The 16,788-nt window shown below is 32.0% G+C and overlaps 1 protein-coding gene and 1 pseudogene across 2 annotated transcripts; one reads left to right on the plus strand and one right to left on the minus strand.

The window, feature by feature from the left end:
* The first annotated feature begins 4,885 nt into the window (after positions 1–4,885).
* Positions 4,886–7,263, plus strand: LOC130991811 ((-)-5-epieremophilene synthase STPS2-like; annotated as a pseudogene).
* Positions 7,264–10,068: 2,805 nt separating this feature from the next.
* On the minus strand, positions 10,069–14,864 carry LOC130991815 ((-)-5-epieremophilene synthase STPS1). 2 transcript variants are annotated; one of them, XM_057916220.1, is made up of 8 exons: positions 14,720–14,864; positions 12,317–12,397; positions 11,932–12,202; positions 11,471–11,843; positions 11,148–11,366; positions 10,908–11,046; positions 10,564–10,809; positions 10,069–10,481 (listed from the first exon to the last, which is right to left on the minus strand). In XM_057916220.1, exons 3-8 carry the CDS (start codon positions 12,152–12,154, stop codon positions 10,185–10,187), a joined length of 1,497 nt encoding a protein of 498 aa, XP_057772203.1. In that variant the 5' UTR covers positions 12,155–12,202; positions 12,317–12,397; positions 14,720–14,864; the 3' UTR covers positions 10,069–10,184. The 2 variants fall into 2 exon arrangements, with proteins under 2 accessions (XP_057772203.1, XP_057772202.1); XM_057916219.1 differs by lacking the exon at positions 14,720–14,864 and having other exon boundaries at positions 12,317–12,496.
* Positions 14,865–16,788: the final 1,924 nt, after the last annotated feature.

Here is a 16,788-nt window from a genome sequence, read left to right on the forward strand (position 1 = left end):
ATTATTAGTGTATTCTTAATTTGTTATGATTTATAATTATTTTTATAATTTTAATTTGTTATGATTTAAATATAATATAAAGATAATTAACAAGGGTTCACTCATCCAATTAGTGTTTATAATTATTTTTTATATTTATTTGAATTAATAATAGATTATTTGGGTTAAATAATTCAAAGTTAGTACCAGGGAAATTTATGGAGTAGTAGTTGGTGAAGTTTATTAAGTTTAAAGAGGTTTTATTATAATTGTAGATTCAAATAGACAGGATTGGACACACATGCATTACTTAATTTTGCTAATATTAAAAGGACGAATTATATATACATGTGCGTGTCGTCAGTCTTGATGTTTTGCGATAGATTCGGATTCAAATTTGGTGATTCAAAGTGATAGTAAAATAACAAGAGTCAAGAATTGGATGCTCAAATAATGCTTATAAACAAAACGCAAAGGTGTATATATATCCACTTCCACTTTCATATTTATATTACGGTACAAGAAAAGTGAGTTTAGTCAACAGTGTTACCATTTAAAAATAAAAATAAACTATTCATAAATATTTTAAAGTTTGAAAGACTTTTGACGACTTGAGCCGCCAAAATTTTAGCGGACTCTCTAGTCTCTATTAACTATGATTAATTAACACCTAAAACAAAATATTCATTTGGTCCATCATTGTCAATCACTCAAGCATGTCTGCTTGAATAATAGTATAATTAATTTATACAAATACAAAAAATATTTTGGACACGAAATATATATTTAATTTAAGGATAGTTATGTAAATTATATATTACTCCCTCCGTCCACGAAATGAGTACCCCACAAATTAATTTATGGGTACTCATCTCGTGGACGGAGGGAGTATATATTTAAACAATATATTAATTTATTAAATATTAAAATACTACAAAAATATATTAATTAATTACATTATCTTATCCAAAATCCATGTGATATATATTTAGAACTCTTTTTAGAATCCTCAAAAAGATAAATATCCTATAGAATCTAACTAGATAAATGAGAATAACAATAACTCACAATTATATAAATAAATAGGGTACATATTACATATATTCACTAAGTTATATAAATCATACATTGAGATGTATGTGTGTGAAAATTCAGTATGACCACTAGTTTTTTTAAAATTGTTGAAATAGAAATTTTATTAAAAAAGGAAAAAAAAAAAAGATCTGTCTAGAGGCAAAACAAAATCAGGCGAAAACACCCGCAAGAAATCACGGGTAACAGAAAAACAAACAAACCAAGACTATGAGAAAATATATAGTACAATTAAAACTAGAATTTTTAAAAAATATATACCATTATAAATTAATAACTTTTGGACCTAAGAATTTATCAAAAAATTAATAATTTATTAATTTATCAATAAAATTAATAACTTTTTAATTTATAGAATATTTTCTTAATTTCAAAAATTATAATTTTAAATCATTTTACAATGCGTAAAAATAAATGAGAGATAATATTTAAATTAAATAAATGCATGTATCTATCAATTCATTATGGTTGATATTAATGATCAAGATGAAATGATTCAACAATATGTTTATATTTTAACAACTTACCATAATATTCATAATTGTAAGATTCTAATAATTATTAATTTATAATATTAACGGGGCCTATATATTTTTAACCAGACCTATATTATTTTATTTAAATTGATGATTTTTTGAATTGACATTCTTATTGATACATTCCATAAAACTCTACTTGAATCCATTTTTCTTTTTTTTTTTACCGACAAAATCCGTGCTCAAAATCAAATTCAATTGAGGTAGACAATCCGGGTGTTTTCCTACTTGTTCCAATATCTGAGTTTACCCATTTATGGAATTACGCCAAACCGGATCTTTTCCTTCTTTATCGAGGATCACGAAACCCAGAAAGCTGATATCTTGGCAGCATTCCGAGTAACTCCTCAACCTGGAGTTCCGCCTGAAGAAGCAGGGGCCGCGGTAGCTGCCGAATCTTCTACTGGTACATGGACAACTGTGTGGACCGATGGACTTACCAGTCTTGATCGTTACAAAGGGCGATGCTACCACATTGAGCCCGTTCCTGGAGAAAAAGATCAATATATCTGTTATGTAGCTTACCCTCCCAAGTTGCGACATGAGAAGTTTATTAGTTATAATAAAGTGTATTAATTTATTGAGTACTATTATTTTAAAGAGATTTTATTATAGTCGTAGAATCAAATAGATTAATTAAAAAATTAAATATAATAAATATTATATCTATACTTTTTATTTTTATTAAATTCAACAACATTAATTACACGTATAACATACAAAGGTACGCATTTTCTGCTTAATTCCAGTAAACATACGATAAACCATTGTTGAAACTATTCTTTAATGGAAGTTGAAAGATACTAGCATGAAAAGTATTAAAATTCAATAATTAGGAATTTAGGACCCGGCCGGTCACAGTATACTTACATATTTTCCTCCTTTGAAGATCAATAGTTAGGACGTCGGTCGCAATGTAGGGAAATTGAATTGGGTGTAGTCATATTATTATTAATTCATATAAAAGAAAGTACTAAAAATTAATTTAAAATTTAAATCTATTTAAATTTGTAATTAATTTAGCCTCAGCAACAACAACTTTTTTATTTTTTAATCAATAATAGTTTTTCATTTTTCACTGAGTCATCTCTCGATCTATTAATTGAAAGGAAAACATCTTAACAAAGAAGTTTCTTCGTTGTCTTTTGCAACGACAAGTTTGGAAAACTAACTTTAAAATCATTTGGTGTAATGTTAAGCAGTCAAAGCACGTGTGCGTGCTTAAAATTCCAGTTGAAAATGAAGAACTGTTGCGACTATTTTTTCATCACTATATATATTTTTAAATCTTACTCCCTCCGTCTACGAAATAATTTCCTATCTTTCCTTTTTGGAAAATGAATCCTAATAGATTCATTTTCCAGTGTTTGGAAATACCAAAAATAATTATTAGTATTCTGGATTTGTATCATTAAATAAATATAATTAATCAATATATATAAGAATTAAATTGTAATTTAATCTTTATAATAAATTTCTCTATAATTTTTTTAGTGACAACAAAGTACATTATTAAGGTTAATTATATGATTTATAATTCTAAAACTAAATTCAAATTTTCTTACATAATAATAATAATAATAATAATAATAATAATAATAATAATAATAATAATAATAATAATAATAATAATAATAATAATAATAATAATAATAATAATAATAATAATAATAAAGTGTGATTCATAGCTCTAAAATTTAATCAAGATTTGTTTATAATAATAATAATAATAATAATAATAATGTACATAAAGTATGATTTTTGTAGTTTTAAAAAATTAAATTAAGATTTTCTTAATAAAGTATGATCATAGTTCTAAGAATTAAATTATAATTTGCTTAAAATATTATTATTATTATTATTATTATTATTATTATTATTATTATTATTATTAATTTGATTCATAGTTATGAGAATTAAATTATTATTTGCTTAAAATATATTATGAATTAATTAATCAATTAAATGATGATGATGATAATAATAATAATAATAATAATAATAATAATAATAATAATAATAATAATATAAAGTTGATACATAGTTACGATAATTACATTATAATTTGCTTAAAATAAATTATGAACTAATTAAATAATAATAATAATAATAATAATAATAATAATAATAATGATAATAATAATAATAATAATAATAATAATAATAATAATAATAATAATAATAATAATAATAATAATAATAATAATAATAATAATAATAATAATAATAATAATAATAATAGAAACAGTAAATTCCAACTAAATAAAAATTATAATTTACATTTTATTATAAAATAATACAAATAAATAAGAATCCTGAGAATGAGGAAAAAGAATACCTAAGAAAAGCTGGGGAATAAGAATCCTGGAAAGTTGCACTACTTTCCTTATTTTCAGGATTCTTATTACTTTCCTTGACTCATAAAAATTTAACCAAACACAGGAATTTAATATTTTGGAATCAGATTACTTTCCCAGGCCAGAATCCGTGACAAACAAACATGCCCTTGGTGTAATGTTAAGCAGTCAAAGCACGTGTGCGTGCTTAAAATTCCAGTTGAAAATGAAGAACTGTTGCGACTATTTTTTCATCACTATATATATTTTTAAATCTTACTCCCTCCGTCTACGAAATAATTTCCTATCTTTCCTTTTTGGACGTCCACAAAAAATCTTCCTACCTATTTTTGGACTATACCCCACCACTTATAATTACTCTTACTTTCACTTTTTCACAACTCACAATATTAATTATACTATATTTTCACCACTCCCAATACACTCAACAATTTTTTCTCTACTTTTAATACACTCAATAATATATTTCTTAAAACGCGTGTCACTCCTTCCTAGGAAGTTCTTTCATGGATGGAGGGAGTATTATATAGTAGAAACGACAAACCAAAGACGTGCTGCCCGCTCAGCCCCCTCCAATTTTACAACATACAAAGGGTGTTTTAGTCTTTCAAATTTAGCACTTGAATATTTTATGACTTAGATGTACTCTTTTGGTTTAGTATTTTATCTGAGAAATATATAAATGCCACCACCCTCTTTCCTAGAAACTACCCTCTAAAAGAAAAATACACAATTATTGAGAAGTCTTGCTGATCATCCTTACATGCATTCAACGTATGCGGCATGCATATTGAGATATAGATATTTAAATAGAATCATTAATAAAAGTATTAATTAAATTCCAAATAAATTAAGCAATGGCCAAAGTTGGCTGGCATTTCTTAGCCATCTTTGCACTATATAAATAGATTACTGAAACCCTTCATTTTTCACAGCACAATCAACTTCTACTTTAGGATCTTTGCAAAATATACTTGCCATACAAAAACCAAATTCTCATACAAAATGTCTACAACACAAGCAGAAATTCAGCGGCCCATCGCTAATTTCTCCCCAAGTTTGTGGGGCGATCAGTTCATCAAAAATGATTCTGCAGGTGCTAAGGTATTTGCACAAGTTTTTCACTATATTCTAAATTTCTTATATAAATTCGTTTAGGTTATTCACCTTCACTGTGATAAAGTATTAAAAAACGCATCCATTGTATACTGTATATAGGCTGCAGAGGAACATTCGAAGGCAGTTGAAGTGTTGAAAAATGAAGTTATGGATTTGATAATTGCTGCTGGAAGCAATCTTGTTGAAACGATGAGCCTTATTGACACACTCGAACGCCTTGGCATTTCCTACCACTTTGAAAGCGAGATTGACCTTGCACCATTTTTTCAATCTAAATACAGATTATAGTGATGAGTCCTATGATTTGTACACTGTTTCTCTTCATTTCCGATTATTCAGGCAACATGGCCACCGTATATCTTCTGGTATGTATATGCATCTTTGTATTTTATTATTTTTAAATATTGAATTTAATCATAATACTAATTATTATAGTATTGTTGGAGCAGACATTTTTGGTAGATGGATCGATGAGAGCGCGCGGCAAATTCAAGGAAGGCCTCAAGAATGATGGCAAGGGTTTGCTAAGTCTATACGAAGCGTCGTATCTGAGAACACGTGGAGAAACCATATTGGACGACGCTCTTGAATTTGCTACCGCCACTCTCAACTCCATAGCGCCACACCTTGAATCTCCTCTTAGCAAACAAGTGGTGCATGCCCTAATTCAACCCTTGCACTATGGAAATCCAAGAATCGAAGCGCATAACTTCATCTCCATCTATGAAGAGTATCAAGACAAGAATGTGTTTTTCTTGAAGTTTGCCAAATTGGACTATAATCTTTTGCAAATGCTTCACAAGGAGGAGCTCCATGAAGTCTCAAGGTAACATATTGACACAAAACGTTCATGTTCACATGAGTACTGCTTCGCCTTAGTTACATGTATAAAGAATTAATTTGATGTAGGTGGTGGAAAGAATTGGACCTGGTGTCGAAACTTCCATATGCAAGAGATAGAGTGGTGGAATGCTTCTTTTGGGCGATGGGAGTGTACCACGAGCCACAATATTCTCGTGCTCGTATCATGCTCACTAAAACCATTACTATGACCTCTATCATTGATGACACTTATGATGCTTACGGTGTCATTGAAGAACTCGACATTTTTACTGAGGCAATTGAGAGGTAAACCTAAACTTACACTTTCTTTGCTACAATTAAGTATTTCACTTCTCCATTGGTTCGAGCAAAACTTGATGAATTTCTTTTATCTTCAGGTGGAATTTGGAAGAGATGAAAAAGCTACCCGAGTATATCAAGCCATTCTACAAAGCTCTTTTGGAACTGTATGAGCAATTTGAAGAAGAATTGGCTAAGGAAGGAAGATCCTACGCAGCACACTATGCCATCGAATCTGTACGACTAATTCAAGCATTAATGATCTTCAACATCTTTCATACATATGTATGCATGAATTCTTACAATTGACAATATTATTTATTTTCAAATATAGCTTAAAGAACTGGTGAGGAGCTACCACGTTGAGGCAAAGTGGTTTATACAAGGATATTTACCACCATTTGAGGAGTACCTAAAGAATGCACTCATCACCTGCACTTACTGTTACCACACAACGACGTCGTTGTTGGGAGTCGAATCCGCCGTCGAGGAAGACTTTCAATGGCTAGCCAAGAAACCCAAAATGCTTGTAGCAGGTCTCCTCATTTGCCGAGTCATTGATGACATTGCTACTTATGAGGTATGAAACAATATTGATCAAATTAATTAGATCATATATTTCTCAATAGAGAATTCTTGAAATAATTTTACCAACAATTTTCAGGTGGAAAAGGAGAGAGGTCAGAGTGCTACTGGCATTGAATCTTACATGAGAGATAATAACGCAACAATAGAAGAAGCGGTGGCTAAATTCTTCGAAATAGCAACAGATGCGTGGAAGGATATAAATGAGGAGTGTCTGATGCCATCTCCATATTCGAGAGATGTATTGATGAGAATCTTGAATCTTGAACGCATCATAGATGTTACTTACAAAGGCAACGAAGATGGATACACTCAACCTGAGAAGGTTTTGAAGCCACACATCATTGCTTTATTCGTCGATCCTATTCAGATGTAGGCGTTTAATTCATCTTGAACTAATTAAATAAGGCCTTCTTTTCTTTTTTCTCTTCGTGTTTGTTCCAGAATATCCAATGATACCAATATTAAAGTTACGTTTTGCATTGTTTGGCTTGTCAAACTTATTCTTAGTACTACTCGGTTTCTGTTTTACAATTTTAAATTTATATCTATACTATATACTAACATAAAAAGTGTTTTGGGCCAGCACTAAATATATAGATTATCTATTATATCTTTATTGCATATTTTATTTTAAGAGCAATTTTGTCAATGAAATATTATATATTTTTAAGAATATATATTAATTCATTAGATATACATTAAAATTCTATTCGATTCTACACTGCTACATATTTAAAAGAATATATTAATTTGTAAATTTTTTTTAAAAAAAATCAACATGAGTATCAATTATTAGATTTACTTAAAAATCCTATCTAATTTCATCACCGCTACAGTGATGGAAGATGATCAGATAGAATTTATGCGGTTTCACTATAGCTACATTAAAATATATATTTATGGTTTCGCCACACTTTTCTACTAAAAAAGAAAAAATTAGACCCCAAAAATACTATTACAATATATTAATTATTAAATATACATTAAAAGATTATATAAGTTTATATTTCGTCGCTACATTAATTAAAAATCTATATTCGATTTTATATTAACTATGAAAATAATAATTTTTTTACTTTTTTGATATTAGTTAACTATATATTGTGAAATTTAATTATTCAACTCTTAAGTAACAATTTATTATGTGAAGTTCATTGATTGTGTGCAATACTTACACTCTCTGTTGAATATATATATATATATATATATATATATATATATATATATATATATATATATATATATAAAAGTAATCAAGAAAATATCAATTAAATTTTTTATTACATGCATTTGGCAGCACATATTCTACAAAGCAAACACACTCGATGGAGAAATAACTTAAAATTAATCGGAATAACCTTTGCACCTTGTGACCAAAAGCTCCACATGTTCAAATTTATTTTATTGAGCAACACATGTTCAAAATTTTTAATTAATACTCCCTCCGTCCCCAAAATGAGTTCCTCTTTGGGGACAACACGAGTTTTAAGAAAAAATGGTAAAGTGTATTGATAGTGAAGAAAATATGTTATAATTAGTATTGAGAGTGGGGACAACACGAGTTTTAACGAGGCTCGGCCCTTAGTCTGCAGCTTTGTGCTTTCAAGGGTTTTTGGTTCTCCGTTGTTGTTTCTTTTCTTTTTAATAAAATCTTATTTCAGCAGTAGTATTGAGAGTGGTGAAAAGGTGAAAAAGTATTATAATTAGTATTGGGAGTGGTGAAAAAGTGAAAAGTAAGAATAAATAAAGTATTATTAGTGGTGAGGTAGTTGTCCAAAAATAGAAAGAAAGAAAGAGGAACTTATTTGGGGGACATCCCAAAAAGGAAAAAGATGAACTTATTTCAAGTACGGAGGGAGTATATAATTAAATAAGCAATACGCACGTAGGCGGGACCTCTACATTACACAAAAGTGAAAAAAATAACTGCATGCGGGCGAAACTATTACCCACACAAAAGTGGAAAAACTATCCACATAAAGATGAAAAAATTACCCACACATGCATGCGGGATGACCTAATGGTAAAAATAGGACCGTAACTTCCAGGATTTTTAGAAAAAGGACTATAAGTTACGGATTTTGAAAATAAGGACTATAATTTTTTTTTAACATTTACACTCTTGTTTCGGGCCCAAAATTAATTGTTCGGGCTTTTGATGCCACGTAGAGCCCGTTGCTGACGTGGACTGCCATATTGTCAACTTTTTTGCAAAAAAATTTTTTGTTTCTTTTTTGTATTCTCGTTTTAACAATTAACAGTTATATTTTTTTATGAAAATTAACAATTATATTTGTTTTATCTTAATTAATTTAATATCCTAAAAGAAAGCTACATATATACGTTCATTATAATGTCAAAAGACATGTATTATTTCTTTTTTACATTTGTAAAAAAATATGCCATCAGGTTTTCTTCACAAAAAAAATGTCTTTAAATATCTTTAGATATTCCTGCTTATTCAATTCTTCCTTGCTTGCAAATCTGCCATACTGCAAAATCTCTTATCTCTATTCAAAATTGATGGCATATTTTTTTATAATTTATTCTTCTAATTAAATGTAAAAAAGAAATAATACATGTCTTTTAACATTATAATGAACGTATGTATGTAGCTTTCTTTTAGGATATTAAATTAATTAAGATAAAACAAATATAATTGTTAATTTTCCTAAAAAAATATATAAATGTTAATTGTTAAAACGAGAATACAAAAAAGAAACAAAATTTTTTTTTGCAAAAAAGTTGACAATATGGCAGTCCACGTCAGCAACGGGCTCTACGTGGCATCAAAAGCCCGAACAATTAATTTTGGGCCCGAAAAAGGAGTGTAAATGTTAAAAAAAAATTATAGTCCTTATTTTCAAAATCCGTAACTTATAGTCATTTTTCTAAAAATCCTGAAAGTTACGGTCCTATTTTTACCATTAGGTCCATGCGGGATTGAACCCAAGACCTCTCAAAAAAGAGTCTTTGGGTACCTCAACTTTGTGTGCAATGTTATGCATTTTTGCCTTTATACATATGCATTTTTCTTATATATCAAAGTTATGTAATAAAAAATAAAAAATTAAAAAAAAATGACTTGGGAGTCCACATAATAAAAGACAGAAGTTTTTTACGAACAAAGACAGAAGTTTTTTACACCCGTTCGTAAGAGTATAAGTTTTTTAAATATACCACCTATATAAAGAGCTCTGGAGCTAGATTTGAAGCATTTGATAGTCCATTTATAATTGGTAAGTTCTACTAGGACTGGAAGTGCACACTCAAGGTTATTTCAACGAAACAATATTGGTATTATTCGATATTCAGTTAACACCGTGGGAACAAATTAAACACCAGAAACAAAATAGCCTTAATTATTTAGGCTAGATGAAACTAAAAAGGTCTACATCTTGATAGGATCCACGAACAAAGCAATGATGTGAGGCTTCAAAACTTTCTCTGGTTGAGTATAGCCATCTTCATTGCCTTTGTAAGTAACATCTATGATGCGTTCAAGATTCAAGATTCTCATCAATACATCTCTCGAATATGGAGAGGGCATCAGACACTCCTCATTTATATCCTTCCACGCATCTGTTGCTATTTCGAAGAATTTTGCCACCGCTTCTTCTATTGTTGCGTTATTATCCCTCATGTAAGATTCAATGCCAGTAGCACTCTGACCTCTTTCTTTCTCCACCTGAAAATTGTTGGTAAAATTATTTCAAGAATTCTCTATTGGGAAGAGTATATGATCTAATTTGCTCAATATTATTCCATACCTCATAAGTAGCAATGTCATCAATGACTCGGCAAATGAGGAGACCTGCTACAAGCATTTTGGGTTTGTTGGCTAGCCATTCAAAGTCTTCCTCGACGGCGGATTCGACTCCCAACAACGACGTGGTTGTGTGGTAACAGTAAGTGCAGGTGATGAGTGCATTCTTTAGGTACTCCTCAAATGGTGGTAAATATCCTTGTATAAACCACTTTGCCTCAACGTGGTAGCTCCTCACCAGTTCTTTAAGCTATATTTGAAAAATAAATAATATTGTCAATTACAAGAATTCATGCATACATATATATGAAAGATGTTGAAGATCATTAATGCTTGAATTAGTCGTACAGATTCTATGGCATAGTGTGCTGCGTAGGATCTTCCTTCCTTAGCCAATTCTTCTTCAAATTGCCCATACAGTTCCAAAAGAGCTTTGTAGAATGGCTTGATATACTCGGGTAGCTTTTTCATCTCTTCCATATTCCACCTGAAGATAAATGAAATTCATTAAGTTGTGCTCCATCCAATGGTGAAGTGAATACTTATATTGTAGCAAATTAAAGAAAGTGCAAGTTAATTTAGGTTTACCTCTCAATTGCCTCAGTAAAAATGTCAAGTTCTTCAATGACACCATAGGCATCATAAGTGTCATCAATGATAGAGGTCATAGTGATGGTTTTAGTGAGCATGATACGAGCACGAGAATATTGTGGCTCGTGGTATACTCCCATTGCCCAAAAGAAACACTCCACCACTCTATCTCTTGCATAAGGCAGTTTGGAGACTAGGTCCAATTCTTTCCACCACCTACATCATATATATATACAAGATCACATTAATTCTTTATACATGTAACTAAGGCGAAGCAGTACTCATGTGAACATGAACGTTTTGTATTAGTATATTGTTACCTTGAAACTTCATGGAGCTCCTCCTTGTGAAGCATTTGCAATAGGTTATAATCCAACTTGGCAAACCTCAACAGAAATTCATTCTTGTCTTGATATTCTTCATATATGGAGATAAAGTTATGGGCTTCGATTCTTGGGTTTCCATAGTGCATGGGTTGAATTAGGGCATGCACCACTTGTTTGCTAAGAGGAGATTCAAGGTGTGGCGCTATGGAGTTGAGAGTGGCAGTTGCAAATTCAAGAGCGTCGTCCAATATGGTTTCTCCACGTGTTCTCAGATACGACGCTTCATACAGACTTAGCAAACCCTTGCCATCATTCTTAAGGCCTTCCTTGAATTTGCCGCTCTCATCGATCCATCTACCAAAAATATCTGTTTCAAACAATACTATATCAATTAGTATTTTGATTAAATTCAATATTAAAAAATGATCATTAAAAAAAAGGATGCATATACATACCAGAAGAAATACGGTGGCCATGTTGCCTGAATAATCGAAAATGAAGAGAAACAGTGTACAAATCAAAGGACTCATCACTATAATCTGTATTTAGATTGAAAAAATGTTTCAGTTTTTGGTCAATCTCCTTTTCAAAGTGATAAGAAATGCCAAGACGTTCGAGCGTGTCAATAAGATTCATCGCTTCAACAAGATTGCTTCCAGCAGCAGTTATCATATTCATAACTTCCTTCTTCAACTCTTCAACTGCCTTGCAATGTTTCTCCGCAGCCTAAACAGTAAACAATAAACTTGTTTTTTTAATACTTAGCATAGTGAATATGAATGACCTAAACAAATATATATTATAAGAAATTTAGAATATAGTGAAAAATTGTGCAAGTACCTTAGCACCAGGATCATTTTTGATGAACTGGTCGCCCCACAAACTTGGGGAGAAATTCGCGATGGGCCGCTGAATTTGTGCCTGTGTTGTAGCCATTCTTTGTATGAGAATTTGAATTTTGTATGCTAAGTGTGTATTGCAAAGAGCTGAAAGCAGAAGTTGATGGTGCTGTGCAAAATAAAGGGTTTTAGTATTCTATTTATAGAGTTCTGAAAGGTGGCTAAAAGGTGGCAGCCAACTTTGGCCATTGTTTTATTTGGAATTTAATATTTTCTGTTGATTCTAAATTTCTATATTTTAATATATATGCCGCACACATTGAATACATGCATGTAATGTAAGTTACAGATGAGTAAGACTTCTCAATTAGAATTCTACATTTTACTTCTATTGTTTCATTTCTAGGAAAGAGCTAGCTGGTGGGGTCGTGCATTTGTATATTCTTACGAGATAAAATGCTAATATAAAATCGAAAGAGTAAACATAAGTGTTGATAGCGGTATAATTAATTTTATATTTGCACGCAGACGTGCTTTGACTGCATAGTTACTCAAAAAAAAAAAAAAACTATGTGATGATACCTAGCTAATAGATAGTCCAACTTTTTGTTGCTGAAGTCCAAATTAATTAAGGGATTTTTAAAAAATTTAAAATATATTTTAATATATTTTTAATTAAATTAATTATTATATCGACTAGACCCACCCAATTAACTACTCCAGTTTTCTTCTCGTACTTACGTGGTGAGTTAGGTGAGGCAAGTCAAGTATAGTACTAGTAGTACTATGATCATATAAAGAGGGACCTCGACGGCCAGACCTACCCACCAAAATATACTTTTCTGTGAAGGGCACCAGTGATTAGGGGTGAGCAAAAACCGAGCCGACCGAAAAAACCGACCGAAAAATGACCGAATCGATCGGTTTTCGGTCAGTTTTTTTGTACTGGGCGGTCGGTTCGGCCCAAAATATGCAGAAATTTCGGTTTGGTCGGCCGGTTCGGTTTTCTCGATTTTAGCCGGTCGAAAACCGAACCGACCGACCATAATATAAAGTACTAGGGTTTTTTTTTTTCCCACTAATTCTCCTTCTCTCCCTAACGGACCTAACCTAATTCTTCTCCACTTTCCTCTCACAGCGCCGCACGCCCTCAGCCCCAGACCCCGCACGCCCTCCCCCCATTCCTAACCCTACCCGGCTCACCCCTACGGACAACCACCGGCCGGCGAACCCGAAGCCCAGCCCAGTCCGAGGCCGCGCCGAACAGCAGCCTGGAACTCGCAGCCCTCGCCGCGAAGAAGCCCACAGCCGTCGTCGCCGCGCCCAGCCCGCAGCCCTCGCCGCGAAGAAGCCCACAACCGTCGTCGCCGCGCCCAGCCCAGTCCGAGGCCGCGCCGAACAGCAGCCTGGAACTCGCAGCCCTCGCCGCGAAGAAGCCCACAGCCGTCGTCGCCGCGCCCAGCCCGCAGCCCTCGCCGCGAAGAAGCCCACAACCGTCGTCGCCGCGCCCAGCCCGCAGCCGTCGTCGCCGCGCCCAGCCCGCAGCCCTCGCCGCGAAGAACACATGTGAGTTTCTGCACAGGGGCGGCCGGTTCGGTTCGATCGGCCGAAAACCGACAATTGGCCGGTTCGGTTTTCGGCCGGTTTGAATGTGGAGTTTCGGTCGGTCGGCCTGAATTTTTGTGCACCGATCGGTCGGTCGGCCGGCTAAAAAACGGTCGGTCGGTGGGCCGAACCGACCGATGCTCACCCCTACCAGTGATGCTTACGTGTAATCTATCATTTACTATGAATGTATATTTATTAATTAGTGTTAATATATGAGTAGCCTAAAATATAAAAATACATTTCAAAAAAGTCACAAGTATAAAAACATATCAAAACTAGCCATTTTGCAATGAAAATACTATTTTGCCCATTCATAGTGACACAAAGTAATGTGTTATTAAAAAAAATAATGACTACAACCCTTAAACACATGTCCACCTACCTGAATTTTGGCTATGCATGCATTTAATTGTTTTTTTTTTTTTTTTTTGAAAATTTTGCAAGTTTATTCTATTTTTATTGATTTTTTTCTTTAATTATTTATAGCAATAAATTCTTTATTCCTTAAAATGTACTGCTACGTTAACTTTGGTTGATAAGCCATTAGTAAGTACAAACTTATTAACTATAATCAAAATCCATACATCTCCATTAGTAATTTGAAAATTCAAAAAATTATATTTTAGAGAGAGAAATTTTGAAACAATATATGGAGAGCTAGAGTTTGAGAATATAATTGATTCTGGAATCGATTAATGGTTGATATGCACAAATGAGTTTAAATAAAAAATTGAATGAATTTGAGAATCGAGTGATCAATAGAAATGGATGGAGTAAAAATGAAATGGTTAATCACCGATAATATAAATGGTGCGTCGTTTTACACCAAAAATATCTGGCAGTCAGCCGGTATGCCCACACTGCGCAGACAGCAGTAAGCAAAATCGTCTCCCAAGGGATCGGTGAGAATTCTCCTAAAATCCAACCTGCATAGAAACTCCAGAAACGAATTTAATGGGAAAAAAATGAAAATACTGAAATAGAAATAAATAAATAAAACCCAAAAGAATTGCAAAGGTTCTAATCCTAAATAAATAAATAGAAAATTCCAACAATTAATAAAAGATTCCAGCAATCAATTAAGTCCACCCTAGCTTAATTATTCTGATCATTGATGCAAATATAACTTTAATTCATACAAGCAAACCAGTTATAATCACCGAAGACGCTTCTGACGTGATCTTATTTCTCCTTAATTATTCGGTAACCAGGAAGACGCTTCACTAATTACTACCCTAATCGACTGACAACCGTAAGAGACGCTCTATAGATTTAATGAGTCGACAACATTAATTTCTAGAGAAACCCGATTCAAAACCAATAAATTCTGACGCATGATTATTGAATTTAGACTGCTTTTCCCTTGACCCTGATGTGTCAATTTACCACTAATCAAACCTAAACCACGATTACGGATGGCCGATTCAATTGGTTGTATAATTAATTCTAACCCACTAAATATTGCGCACTACCTAATGGATTAAAATAATTAATGACAATAAACACAGAGAATCACATATACAAGCATAAAATAAAGTATAAGAACAAATTAGATCTCACAGAATAATTTTGCTAGTGCTTCCCTAATCGTTGCTGGAATAAAAGAAATTAGCTAGAACACATAAATAAAATAAATCAAACAAAATAAATAATTAATTGCAAAGGAAAGATGAAGGAATAAAACTTGAAATTGAAAAGCTCCAAAAATTCACGTCCAGACTTCTACTCCCAAAGTTGGCGTCTGATATGTGTTATTTGTAAAGTGTTTTTAACTCCTAATATATACACCCTCCGTCCACCAATTAAAGATCTATATGAAAAAACACGGGTTTTAAGAAAAAGTGTATTTTTATTAGTTGAGTGGAGATAGGGTCCCACTTTTTAAGAAAAAGTGTATTTTTATTAGTTGAGTGGAGAAAGGGTCCCACTTTTTTGTAAAGAATCTTTGACTTTTTTGATTAAATAATGAATAAAAACTTACCAAAAATAGGTAGGCCTTGTTTTTATGGACGGACCAAAAAGGTAAGTAGGCCTTGAATTGGTGGACGGAGGGAATACTAATAAAGAATAATCAAGACCTAGTCTAATTAGGCCACTAAAGTGGCGCATGGGCCATAATTGCAAAATAAAGGCTTTAAACTAATAAGATGGCAAAATAATAAAAAATGGCCCAACAAAAGTCAACGCCCTCAAAATAAATCAAGACTTCAGTCCTAAACTTCACGGCAATCCATCAATCCATGCAGTTCAGATCACGTCAAGCGGGATGGGCATACCGTCCAGCACAGGCGTGACAACATCCATTCTTCATTACTTCATGCTTCAAAATTCTTCTCAAAACCAAGTATTTTCTTCAAAACCTATTGAATACCATCAAAATTCATATAAGACCATAATTCATATCCAAAAGATGATATTTAACACAAATTAAGCATAGAAATCACACTAAAATCCCCCAAATAAATGCGTATAAATACGCCTAATCAATAAACATAGATTTTCTACGAGTAATGTCAGATAAACATAGATTTTTTTACGTATTTTAAGATGTAATTGTGTTATATTTACTTGAGAAAATCGTATTTGAAACAAGTTCATGTTAAATTTAGCCATTTTTTGAAAATTCATACTTGTATACACTTTATTGATAGTAAAAAAGAACTATTTTTATGAGTTTTTTTTTTTTATTTTAAATTTTTCAATTTTCTATAAAAATAGCTTTTTTTATTATTATTATTAATAACTCATAATATTATAACTTTTAACTGAAGGATTAGCTCAAACTCAATAATAAAAATTAACTGAAAAAACGAAAGGGGACAATAATATTAATATAAACTTTTTTTTAGGGAAAAGAGAGATCCT

This window comes from Salvia miltiorrhiza, chromosome 7 (assembly GCF_028751815.1).
Source record: "Salvia miltiorrhiza cultivar Shanhuang (shh) chromosome 7, IMPLAD_Smil_shh, whole genome shotgun sequence".
NCBI lineage: Eukaryota > Viridiplantae > Streptophyta > Magnoliopsida > Lamiales > Lamiaceae > Salvia > Salvia miltiorrhiza.